Source organism: Sylvia atricapilla, chromosome 2, assembly GCF_009819655.1.
Source record: "Sylvia atricapilla isolate bSylAtr1 chromosome 2, bSylAtr1.pri, whole genome shotgun sequence".
In the NCBI taxonomy this organism is placed as follows: Eukaryota; Metazoa; Chordata; class Aves; order Passeriformes; family Sylviidae; genus Sylvia; species Sylvia atricapilla.
In genome coordinates this window covers 6,033,176-6,046,952 of record NC_089141.1, presented here as the reverse complement: position 1 = coordinate 6,046,952, position 13,777 = coordinate 6,033,176, and the positions used below count along the sequence as shown (strand labels likewise).

The window sequence follows — 13,777 nt, the reverse complement described above, 5'->3', positions numbered from 1 at the left end:
GTAGCCAGGACATTTTGTGAAAGATAAAGTTGGTGCCATGAACCATTTCAACACACAGAATGATTTTTCTGTGAAATGCAATTCAGGTGCAGAGTTTCTAAAAATGCCTGTTATTCTAAATATCAGTCCCTTCATTTCCCAGAACACAGAATTATGCCCATCCCTCCCAAGGCTAAAGACCATAATCACTACAGATTCAGCACAACGCTGCCCAACTGTTTCATTCCAGACACTGAAAACAGGGTGAAATAAGCACATAAAAAACATCACTGAAAATTTAAGGAAAGAAATTATCTTACCAAGTACAGTCAACTGTATTTTTTGGCTTTGAACTCCAGGAGCCTTCTTCACTTTGCACTGATATGTGCCAGTGTCTGCTGCTTTTAAATTCAGGATATCCAACGAACCATCACCAGACTTGGGATCAAGATTACTAAACTGCATTCGCCTAGTCGTAGCAGCATAATATTGATCATAAACTCTGTCTACAGAATACATAATTATCTATAAAAAAAAAGGAAACATGATTCAGAAATCTACTTAGTGTGCAAAAAATTTAAATAATTGAGTCTCTGAATTCTTGAGTTTCTTTCCATAGCTTTAACCCCAGAAATAAAACACGGTTGGATATATCCATCTTTGAAATATCATCACACTCAGCAATAAAGTGAATACTCCAACCAAACACCTGACCAAGTACCTATGTCAGCACTGACTCCTGACTGAAAGAAAACTTTGGAATTGCTCCAATTTAATTCTGCAAAACCTGCCTACTAATATGAATCATCTTACTTACAGCGCTTTCAAAGACAGGAAAGCATTAATAATTAAAAGAGTTAATATATTTAAAATTAAGTCCTCATGAATATATTTTTGATAAGGAAGATAATGCAGGTACAAAAGCAAAGTTTGCTTTTTGGAACTGAAGTGTATTTAATTTGGGAGCTCTTCATTAGAAGGAGCGTTTATAGTGAAAAATGTCTTGACATTTCATCCTTAATCTGGTATTTCAAAACTTCCACTAGATTTCATGTGACTGGTGCTTCAAAGCAATTTAAGATCACAAGCATCCCAACCTGAAAAGGTGGAAGTTTAAAAAGTCAGTAACAAACCTCATACATTCACTTATTCAAACAACTGAATTAACAATGTGCAAAAGGAAGTGTCTACTTACTATTAGTTCCCTCTTTTGATTATCTGCTGGTATCAATACCCACTCAATATCTAGTGGACCTTCATCTTCTTCCGAGAGTTCAAAAGTACATGGCAATGTAACTTTCTCTCCTTGTGCTTTTTCAAACATTGATTGGTCAGCTGAAGTTATAGTTAGGCTTCTTGTCAGACCTATAAAAATGTAGGTTTATGTTTTGAAAACAAGTCACATGCAGTTCTTCACTGTAAGTGCTCCTATTTTCCTGTATAGAAATCACACCATCAGTCAGACTTGCCACTGCTGAAGAGAGCCTGTGCAGACCCTGTCATCCAACACAGTGAAAATCCCATGCTGCCCATTTGGAATTACATCCAACAAGCAGCTACATCTTTCAAGCCTTAGCATTTTCTTTTTTTTCTTTTATTTTTTCCCCCCACAATTCACATCCCACGCAAATTGAAGCTAACATTTTCAGCAGCAGGTTTTCAAGTCACTACACAATCACCTTACCATTACTTCCTCACTGTAAAATGAAAGTATGGAACAGCAATGAAGTCTGTCAGGATAGAATGCTTGAGAATTCCTGGGTTGGAAGCAAGTTTCTTTGCTTTTAGTTATGAGGGCTCCTCTGTCTACACGGAGATAGAGGACAAATTAATCTTTTCCAAAAATCTCAACGAGTTTTTTTTTTATTTGTTTGTCTTTTCTGCTTGTTTTAGTCCTCTAAAAAGGCTGTGCAATCCTTATCTGAATGCCTCTAGGCAAACATGCTTCCAAACAACAAATTTTCCTCAATTAAATCCTGAAAGAGAGTCCATATAGTGACACAAAAAGAGCTACTCAGAAGGCCTGAAGCAAGATTCCCCCTCTTTCACCACAAACACAAGCTTCCCTTATATCAAGTGCACAGGCTTGCACATCACAGCCAAGATGTGGAAAGCATACCCTTTGCTCTTATGGAAACAGGTTTGACACTGTTACATCCACTGTTTTGTCCACCTTGCTGGAAACCAAGATCAGAGTTTCAGTCATTTTATGTGTGCAGGTTGCTAGATGGACACACAGATGGGACCACAGCCACAAGAGCTGCAAGGCCACCAGCAGAGGAAGACACATGGCCTTGTGTCTTTTACAGGTGTAAAGTAACAGTCTCAGATGAAAAAGTTTAAAATCATTTTACACAGTGCTTTTATGTTCTAACTTGCATTTCTCCATATAGTAGAGGAGCTTTCTGTAGTAGATCATTGAATATGGTGTGTTGGAAGGGACCCAGCAGATATTCTTCTGCTTTATTAAAATTTTGCTCTCTAGCAGGTCTTTGCATTCTCTTCCTGATGACAAAATAATAGGATCTTTAACAGTCCTCTTTCTAAAGGATTTTAAAAAATCCTTTAGAAAGAGGAATCATTTAACATACTAAATTCCAGACTACAGCCTGCAAGAAAAGGCCTTCACAATAGTTGATTACTAACAAAATAGGTAGGATTATTATGTTTTGTGCCATTCATGGTATTACTTTTCATGACATTACCTTCAGTCTGGGGGAAGAAACAAAAAAAAGAGGAAAAAAAGAAACGTTGACCAAAAAAAACTCACATCAACTCTCAGGGAAGGGATTTACACGCAACATCTCTTACCAACCATGTACACCTTTTCAAAGACAACTTCAACAGGTTTGTACCACCTTGGTTTTGACCACAGTAAACAGATCTGAACAACTCATTCTCTGCTACTAGGTTGAATTAATACTGTTCCCTAAATAAGTGGTCTCCATGAGTACCAGTTGACTTGTCACAATCCTGTCCCCTCCTAAAGAATATTTTCAGATTTCCAAACTAGCCATTCCAGACCTCTGAACAAGCAAAGACAACACTACTACTCCTTCTGTTTATGGGTAGATTTAAAGAACATTCATGTTCCCATAACACACAGTAGCATTTAAATTATTAATGTAAATTCCTGAACTGTTTTTTCAGTGACTGCCATACCCTGTTTACCTTTCCCCCATGGCTTTACAGATTAGGGAACTGTAATACAATATTCTCAGGTTCATCTCCCAATTGCATTTCTGCATCTTTCTGCATCTTCAGTGTTATTATATTAAAGGAAAGGGATGTGAACTCAAGTACAGTTTAAGTGACTGATCATGAAATACATTATGATGCTACTTCCTTAAAAGCCTCAAATCTGTAACCTGGGAAATCAGAAGCCTTCATTCTGAACTAAATCACTGAAGCAGAGCTGCTGCTCTGTGGCAGCATTTCCAGTCACAGTCACTTTGCCATCTGAAGTTCCACAGCAAACACATTTGCTTCTCCCTCCTCACAAGAGAACCTGCTGAGAATTTCACAAATGGGACAAAAATTCACGTAAGAGCACAAATCTGCTTTTTCACAGCAGACAGTGGGTAAGAGCATCATACTCTAAGGACACTGTGACACATCCCTACTACTAAAAAGTATCAACCCCTCTATTTTCAGTTGATACCTGCTGAAACACAACACACCCAAAACAAACTGGACAGATGAGGATCCATGTGTTGATTTTTTTTGACCACTTTTCTAAACAAATGGAACTTGTACAATCAATGTTTTATTTCTCTCTCTCTTCAGCTGTTACTTGTTCATCTCTTTGACAATTTCAAACAAATATAAAAGCAGAAATAACAGTCCACTACAACCAGAAATCCCCCAAGTATTCATTTCTACTGACATAGCTAAGAAGCATTAGATTCTTCAATTATCTCTTGCCTCTTCATTGCCAGACAATTCAAGCAAGTATAATTTCAAAGTGGACATTACACAGTTTCATGGCAGAACACTGAGAAAGTGGCAAGTGGGAAGAAAAATTCTGTTAGGAGGTGGAAGTACTACATTTCAAAGACACACTCCTAGGAAACTAGACTCCAGTCATCCCACCTATCACTCACTGCCTGGCAGCTTGGCCCAAGTGCTCTAAAAGCCAGAAATAGCAAACATTTCAGTTTCTACTACAGCACTCATTCCTCTGATCCAAACGTATAAATCGACATAGTAACTCACGTGCCAAATAAAAGTAGAACCCAATAGCTTGAAGAGCCTTGTCCAAAATAGAAGATTATCACAAAAAATCTTTTTAAAGTTTCGGTTTTTAATACCTTTGAAGTCCAGTTAGTATTTTCATGCACAATGACTGCATGCAAACATATCAATGAAAGCTAAAGCACAGTCCTCAGGGTAACACCCAACAATCATTCCTGCACGTGAAGCTTCCATCACACACTAGCTGCTGAGAGGTACTCAAACATTAGTCTGAGCCTTCTAATGATCAGCTTTTCCATAAATCTCAATTCTTTTCTTACTCCACATCTCCCAACACCTCTTTTTCATTACACTAGTGTTTCACAGTGTTTTTCTTACACTAAGGCTGCCAACACAAAGCTTTTTTCCAACTTTTTTTTTGGTCAACATCAGCATGCAGATGCAGCAAGCTTCTCAATTAAGGTACATGTCAGAGCTAGCTGGGCTTGGACTGAGCAACACAAGGGAGGGGCAGGTAATGCCAGTTGGAGATCCCTTCTGCAGGGAAGACACACATCTGCTGCCAGATATGCTGGAGAAGGAGGCTTGGCCAGATTCGACATGTCAGATTGTCAAGGGTCCTCCGACCCTTATTACATCACCACTAGTGCCTTCTTTTCTTTTTTCTTCTTTTCCCACTTAATTATTTATTACCTGCTATTAACAGAGACCTGGAGCAAAAAGTGTGACTAGAAAACTCCAGGGGCAAAGCGGGACATGGGATCCCAGGTGACACTTACTCTCCTTGCTCTTTTCCTGTGAGGGGAAAAAGGCTTGTGGAGACACATACTTCGAGTCAAGAACTCACTACAGGATTGGCACTGCAAGGAGCACTTTAACTTTTATGGCCGTAAGTACCCCTGAGAACCAAGGGCTGCCCAGTCAGAGATAGGATCCACTCGAGGGAGCGGGTTCTGAACAACCTCTTCAGAGCTGGTGACGAGCACTGTAAATGAGAGACCTCCCAGGGAATGTGAATGGAACTTGGCACTCAGGGAGGGAATAGAACTGAGCCATGGGAAGTACCTGGTCCAGCTGGCTGGAGGAACGAAGGCTCTGGTGAGAATAAAGCATGTTAAAAGGGAAGCCACCTACAGCACCTGCACACAGAGCTGCCACCAGGGTGAGGCGTGTGGGACAGTTTGCACGACCAGCACTTTGTCATGAATGGACACAAGCTTTTTAACAAAGCCAGGAAGTGAAGAACAAACAGCAGGTGACCTGCCCTCTACCTGCAGGAGCAGCTGGAACACAAAAAGCTGTTCTACAGGACAGACAAGTGGCTGGCTAAGAGCTTGTGGGGCAGGATTAAAGGAAAGGACCGTATGGACAACATCACAGCCAAAGTTTGTTACAAATCACCTGATTCAGGTAAGAAAACTGATGAAAACTGTTTCAGCAGTTTCAGAAAGTTTCTAAAAACGACAGAGACTGGTTATTATTTCACCTCTGTGACATCTGCTAGAAGAGTTACACAGCAGGATACAAAATGCAAGAGGTTTCTGAAAGATTTCAGGGAAAAACAGCACTAAATGAGTCAATCCCCACTTGATACTTTATTGAGATTGCTTTCAAGAAAAACCCCTAAGAACTCGCCTGGGATGGGATCAACAGCAACCTTGACCATGAAATAGTGAAGTTTAAAACCCTGAGAGGAGGAAGGCAAGTCCAGCATAGACCCTACACTTCATATGACTTACCCAGTAGCTGGACTTCTGTGGCATCCAGTCCTAAAAAGCAAAAAAAGCTCAAGAAACCTTCCAGGGAAGGGGAGAGAGGGTATTTAAGGCCAATTGCTAACCACAGGAGGAGTACATCCCAAAACCCAGCAAAATAAACAGATCAATCAGCAGCTTGGCCTAAGGAGGAAGAAGGAAGAACAGTCTGTCAGGGGAAGAATGCACAAACATTGCCCAGGCATGCAGCACCCCTGCCAGGGAAGTCAAAACACAGCCAAAGCTGAAAGCAGCATGGGACCTCCAGGGCCACATGAAAACCTTCTACTATTACATGAGCAGTAAAGAATCAGAGAGAAAATAGTACAGGTGATAGCTGATACAGAGAAGACCAAAGTACTCAGTGTTGATGCTGTTTGGAGCAGAAGGTTGGATGTGACCTCGGTCACGTCCAACACAAACAATTCTGCAACTGCATTAAAGATCTACATGAAGCCAACATGCACAGTGACAAGATGACATTTTCTCCATTTTTCCTAAGATTTCGCCCTTCAGTTTCCACTCAGATCAGGGAGATTCTATTTATTTCATTCTCCTAGTATGCTCCTCAAAACATGAGTGGATCCACTGCGGTATCCACCTGCTGGTGCATGATAGGCAGACATTTTATCACAAGCTGAAGGAAGGTTTGTATTTCTTTTTGTTAGCATGGTTCAAGAGACAAAATTTCAGACCCTTTTCAGACACCTCTTCTGTTTCAGATGCAGGTAAGTGACTCAAGTCATTTATCTCCCTTATTCAAATATGCTTAGCATTAAAATATCTAATTTCTAACTGCAGAAAATAAATCACTGCAAAGTGTAGAGTCAGACATACACAACAAACTCTCAAGAAGACCCCTGAAAGTCAACTTTGAAGTGCACCTGATCCAAATGACTGCATATTGTTTTAAAAGGATTTTGCAAGGAGAGCATGTGACATATTTAGCTGTGGCAAACAAAAGGATTAATATTTGTGACTAGATGAGAAAAGACAAGCACCCTTCCCTTGATGAAGAATAATAAGTATTATCCATTACAAAAGCTTGTATTAGAAGAAGTAAGATGTAAATACACTATTTGGATTCTGAACATTCAGATTTAAGTCTAAGGTGAAATAAAATACTCTTTTTCTGGGGAACTGACCCTAAAGAGCATTGCAAACTATATCTGTATGATTGAACAATTTTTTCATATGATTTCTGAAGAGGTGCAAATCTGTAGACAATCTTTAGAAAAACTCTTTCCTCCTGAATATCTGAGCTTACCTTCAAGTATCACTCAAGTAGAACGGAGTACAGCAAACTACATCATTATTAAGAATAATCTAGGGAAAATCAAATATTTTATGGAATCTGATAGAAGCTGTTTTCTAGTATAAAAATCTTCAAAACAGAAAGCAGATTAAAAAAATTAAATGGAGCAAAACTTTCTTCATTTCAACACAGACATAAGCAGAGCTGTGATATATACTAATAAACAACACTAAGCAAAGCATTAGATTAAAGCAAAGTATCAAATTACTTAGGCATTTAATATTTTCTTATTTAATCAGGACACACTGAAATTCTGCACTGCTGGCTTACACAAATATAAGTGTGCACCTAAATTTGGCATGAATGTTTCTGGCATCAGATAGGGCAGTGCCACAGAAGGGTTATGTAACCCAGCAGACATAACAGGATGAGGAACAGGACAGTTTCCACATAAGAGCAAGAGTTCTGAGATGCTGCTGTACTCAGTGTGATCCACCTGCAATGCATCTTCAGAGTACTTTACTACCAGCCTTTCCAAAACCAGCCTTGTTTGCCAACACCTGACTGCAAACAAGCAGAGGCTCTAAACATGTAAGTGCTTTTTTCCGCAGAACGCGTCCTTAAGTAGCAAGTAATGACCACAACCAGAAATGCACATTAGTGCTTTGAGAGCCACGAGCTATAGAATTCACTTAAGAGACACTTCAGCTTAGACTTATCTTTCAAATGCAGATTAGAGACGTACCTGTGATCAAATCTTTTCAACGGGCAGATTTGAGTCTCAAAAACTACCTCCCCACCATCCCCATTTTCCTCATCTGGACAGTTCCTCTCCTGCTTTTCTCAGCCAGCTGCAATGACTTTACAGAACAAAGCTGCCCAAGTCTCCCCTTCCCCACCTTTACTCACACCCGCACTCCTGAACTCAGGCGCTGTAGGAGTCAAGTTGACACCCTCAGCAAGCAGGGAGGAAGGTACACACAGAGATTGCCCGGTGTTTACTGGCACAATCTAACACAGACACGAGCCTCCCACAAGCAGGCACCATCCCACAATCATGCCCTGCCTCCTCACAACACCAAACATCAGCAGCCAAAGGCACTGCCTGCAAGGGCAGGGTCCTGCTGATCCAGTAACTGCATTAAAAGCCGCCTTCGCAAAGGAAGAAAGGGAAACAAATATTTGGCGTTACTTATTCTAGTGGGTTTCGCAGCAGCCAGAGGCTGAGACACAGCAGCACAGCTGAGATGGCCACAAAGCTGCAGTTAGGCTGTTTTGCCATAGTTCATCACAAGTGAAAAACAAAACCACATCCAAAATTTATCAGTGAGACCCCTCCCCAAATGGTTTAAAAAAAAAAAAAAAAAAAAAAAAAAAAAAAAAAAAAAAAAAAGCTTAAGATTTGGATTCTCAGTTTCTCAGTTACAGCTTTCAGAAGCTTGGGCCCAGAACACAATGAAGCTTTGCTGAATCGAACTCTTCACATGTCATAAACTCTGCAACACGAAGAACGGTCCCTAAACGCTATCCTTTAGTGAACATTAAAGGAACAATGTCAACAAAAAGGAAGTTTAATATAAGAATAAAAAAAAAATTTATAGTCTTCCCTTTAGGCAGCAAACCCAATAGACCTGGGATTTTTGACGTGAGAATGAAACTCAAAAGTGTTTCATGACAGATTCCAAAACACATTATTAGCTCAATACACATCCTATTAATTTAGCCAGGTATCAAAGAATACTCAGGCTTCACCGTAACCTCAACAGAGGTAAAACAAGCAAGCAATTGGTCAGGAGCTAACAAAAGCTCGGTAATGATGCAGCGGCAAATAAAACAAGAGAAGCAAAAGTCACACAGCATTACTGCATCTGAATCCATGTATCTAAAGAGGTTTGGTTTTAGTACATTCTAATTTTAAAACTTCACAAAGAATTCAGTTTTAAGGATAATCCCATGCTGATAAAGGCAACTCACAAAGCTTTTCCTGACAAAGAAAGTACTGTCCTGCTAATATCAAGTGTTAAACAGTTACTGTTTAAAGTGCTCCACAGACCACATTTTTTCCATGCTTCACACCCTAAGCGTTGTTAGCACACAATGCAGTGATACAAACTTCAGAGATAAGCACAGCTCACCGTAGTGGTAAAAACACCCCCAAAAAATTAGCAAAAGGGACAAGCCTACTTAAACCTAACATTTCCAGGGCTAGTGACATCAATGTACCAAGTACTCTTCTACTTAAACCTCAAAAAGGTTAGAGAGAAGATTAAAACTTGCCTTTCTACACTAGTCTAAGTCCACTGGGCAGAACACTGGTTAATCCTCAAAGACAGTAAAATGAAGACAAAAGACGTTCACACCTGCATTTCAGACCTCCCAGGTCAGTGTTAGCTAAAGTGGAGTCACAGATCTTAGTGAAACTCTCCTACTGCGCAGAAAATACACAGATTATGGAGCCAGAGAAAGTAAACACAGCCCAGGAATAAAGGCACTCACCTAGGAGAGACTTGGCTCCACAGTGTCTCCTCCCTCCTAGTTCATTTACTCCCAGACTGGATGTGAAAATAGTTCAGGAAACTAAACCCGCACAGCAATTTTTGTAGAAAAGAACTAGAGTTTGATACACTTTATGTTAGTAGGGGTAAAAGTGTAAAACCCTCTCTTGCACATTTCATCTCAGTTACTTCACCAATAGCTCAAAGACACTGAGTGACCAAACTCCCAGTTCTCAGAACACTTTTCTGTAGATGGTGCAGATAAAAGACGTATATGTGCGAAATTATTTTTGCCATAAGCTACAACAAGAAGGCTGATTAAACAGCAGGACTGTTTAAAAAAATCTCCCTACATATAAGAATAAACCTGGGAAACTTCCACCACCTGGATAGTCAACTCTGCTGCTGGGTCTCAAAACAGTGGGCTTGTATTTCCAAATTTTACTTATGAGCAGGATGGGGGAGAAGCAGCACTTTTCTGAGGCACATTTACTTGAATCCACAAACCCTCTGTCAAATCACATGAGCTCAAAAAAACAAAACAAAAGACAGGAAACTGACTACACAAACTTCTTCAAAGACATTAAAAAATTCTTTCAGTTGGATGTCTGACAGCATTAAATTAATAAATAGCTCAAATTCATGTTGTGTAGCATAGCACTGCCCCCGTTTAAAAGGTACTGCACAATTAAGCTACAAGTTACAGACTCTCCCAATCTAATAAAAAATTTCTTAACTTTAAGGATCATATAAACAAAACCACCAATAACCCAAACTCTGCAGACACATAGCATGAACTTGATTTCACTCCTCACCACAATTCACTGAGATTCGCTGAAACAGTCAGACAGCTATGAAAACGTAAAAATCACAGGCTAAAACTTCAATTATCTTTTTTTTAATTTATTTACTTATTTACCCACAACTTCGTTTTATCCTCAACGCACCCTTTGCCTTCACATTGTCTCCACCATCCCTTTTCTTTCACAGCTGTCCTTGTGCTCCTTACTTGTTCAGCACATTCTTGGAGCTTTTTGGGTTGCTAAACCCAAAGCCTCCAGCCCTGTATCCTAGCAACTGCTGGCTGATGACCTTCCTGAGAGGGACGTGCTTATCAAGTGGAGAGAGGGGGCATTCAGATCTCCTTACTGAAGGGAAGGATAAGCTTTCGGGAGGTAACCGAAAGGGGGAGGGGACAGTGTAACACAAACTGGGATTAAGATTCCTTTCAAGCAGAGCAGCGGTGTTCAGCCCCGAAGACACAGAAGATCTCTAGGAGTTCCGAGTTTGCTGTGGGATCAGCTGCGGGGACTTTGGCAGCAGCTGCTCCGACACAAGCCAGGGGAGAGGGAATCAATGGCACCGCTGGAAGGGGCAACGCCCACATCAGGTCTGTAATGGACCACACCACATCTGGAATGGGGGCAGGCGTAATGTGACACTTCAGAGCCTTTAAGGAACCATCTAGAAACAGCACTGAGAAGTGCAGAATGAAACGGAGGCCAACCACTACCACCACTGTGTTCAGCGAACACAGGAAAAGATCCGAGCTGAAATCCTGGCGTGACTTACTCCCACAAAATCCTGTCCCTCCTCCACCAAGCCGACACCAACTGCACAGGTTGTTTTGCCTTTAGCTCTGCAAGTCACTTTCCCATTACGGACGGATATTGGAGGCTTACACAGTCACTAAGCAATCAAACCACATGATTCGATCTTTTTCCTGCCAATTTGATGGCATTTAAAAGGGAGCTGAATGAAGCACTCGCTGGCAGTGTGAATGCACTGGGCACATCTGTCAGTCAATGCATCAGGGAGTTCAGTACAATCCAACACTTAACTGAGCAGCCATATTATTTTCACTTGAGTAAAGAGGCTTTGGGCTCTTCCGAGCTACTGAACAAGCAATGCTTTTTTTACCAGTACATGCAAGTTTCGCATTAAGATTGACAACTATTTGATTCAGTAACAGAGTTGTTTTTCTGGTTGCTGTTTTGTTGTTTTGGGTTTTTTTTAATATAAAGGTGAAGCATCACAATGACAGAAAAATGTCTTGTCTGACTGCTTTTGTTTCCCCCCCGCCCCACTCCCACCATCTAACAGAAGGAATAAGCTTAAAGAATTAGACTATCTGCCCTAATTAGCCACAAGGTTAACTAAAATTTTAAAAATTTAGGGAGACTTTAAATATATAGATCTTTATATATATACGGGTTAATTTTTACATGTCTCAAAACAACTGAGATTAAATATTCCTTGTAGCTTATACTGTTAATACATCAAAAACAAAGAACTGAAGATGCAGGATAAGTGAATACAGGAAACTTCCTTATGCAAACTAATTCTGCACAAGTTCAAACCGTTGAGAATGTATCACATCCTCATCCTTCCCTCCAACACACCCAATAGTTCTTGTTAACTAATCATTTTTCAGCATACTAAGCATATAGGCTTTAGCTGTAGGGCATGAAAATCAAATCTGCTAAAAAAATGTAGCAGGATATTTTTTACAAATACAAAATACAAAAACTTGCAACTATCAAGTACCTCAGATGCTTCTTGACAGCAGCTAAAGGACATCAGAGCACCAGGGAATGGCTCCAGTGTAAAACCAATAAAGCTCCAGTTCTTGCCTCTTTATCACAGTTTGAACACATGACACAGTAAGTAGATGACATTTAAATAAATCAATAAATTAACAACAGCAATAATATGTTCCACCCACGTGAATTTGAGGTTCCAGCTGACACGTCCTTGCTATAATTCAGACTTGAACTCATTGAGTCAAATGAGGCAAAGGAACAGGCGGAAAACTGACCTCACAAAAACTTATCCTTTTCATATCTTTTAAACTCCCTGAACTAGCTCACCATGGAAACAGATGAACACCAGGTAGAACTTCAAATAGGATACAAAAATAATCTTTGAGGTGACATCTAGACATTTGACTGATTGCCTGATTTAGCCATTCGGTCCTTACTCCTCAACTAAGCTCTCTCCAGGTCGAGGTTTTACAGATATTTCCCTACTTTGGGAAAATGCAGATCAAACCGAACAAGTTTTCTTCCTAATGCACTTCTGCCATCCTTCCTGTCACTCATTCCTACCCTGTACCAGGACATATTGGTGGCAAAATACTTCTTTGTTTCAAATCATGTGATCTAACCAGTTAATAAATTAAGGTTTTTAGCACCTGAGACCCATTTACAACTGCAGTAAAGGAAAGCACCACCGAGGATGCAGAGGCTGCCGAAACAGGTTTACACAAAATTGTGACTTCCCTGCCACTTACCCCGTGGCAACTGGCTGAAGAGACTTTTCTCTGTGCCATCCCCTGAAAGGTGCAAAGAAGTGAAAGAGGAATTCCCTAAAAATGGAGGGGGAAAAAAGAAATAAACAGAAAAGAGGAAAGTAACTGAATGGTTGTAGTAGAGGGAGTGGGGACACATGTATTCTTCCATGCCCGTGAGCCACACAGCTGTTAAAATTTCTCCAAATTTATAACGTTTCACACAGTATCTAAAAGTGTCAAGAAATCGACTAGATGTTGCAACAAGACCAAAATTGATCCCCGTCATTACAAGGTCACCAAAGCATGCAAGCAACAATTGATTCAATTGGAAGTTTGTCAAAACAATACTGGCCCCAAAAACAATCCTACAAATCTCTGCAGGCACTGTGGCAAAGGAGTTTTAATATGCTCCAAAACTGAGGCAGATTGAAAGATATTCCAGATCACTTTCTTGAAGTGTGAATGGAATCAGCAGCAAAGCATGCACGTGCTCATATAAAAACACGAGTATTTTTTTGGAAAGCAGCAATAGAAGCTAAGGCAGCCATTCAGGAGGGCTGGTTTTGTCAGTCTGTTAAGTGGGATTGGCTGTGGAAGAGGCAAGAACTGGGAGTGAAGACTGAGGCAGCTGAAGTTTGATGCAACACAGGGGGGTAGTCAGAGGAGACCGAAGTGAGGAGCTAAAATAACCTCTGCAGCAGCATTCCCAACACATAAATTATCTTCTGGGAAACACAGATCAGCCAAGGAAAAATCGCTAATTCAAATGCCATGGTCGATGTCACAGCAGTTGACTAACAGTTGATTA

The 13,777-nt window shown here is 40.4% G+C and overlaps 1 protein-coding gene across 2 annotated transcripts in view; it reads right to left on the bottom strand.

The window, feature by feature from the left end:
* The window catches only part of CXADR (CXADR Ig-like cell adhesion molecule), a 32,755-nt gene that overhangs the window by 15,773 nt on the left and 3,205 nt on the right, over positions 1-13,777 (bottom strand). For both annotated transcript variants that reach the window (XM_066340721.1, XM_066340720.1), the window contains exons 2-3: positions 1,175-1,344; positions 300-504 (exon numbers count right to left, since the gene is read on the bottom strand). In XM_066340721.1, the coding sequence (XP_066196818.1) occupies positions 300-504; positions 1,175-1,344 (375 nt within the window). The remainder of the gene's footprint in view (positions 1-299; positions 505-1,174; positions 1,345-13,777) is intronic.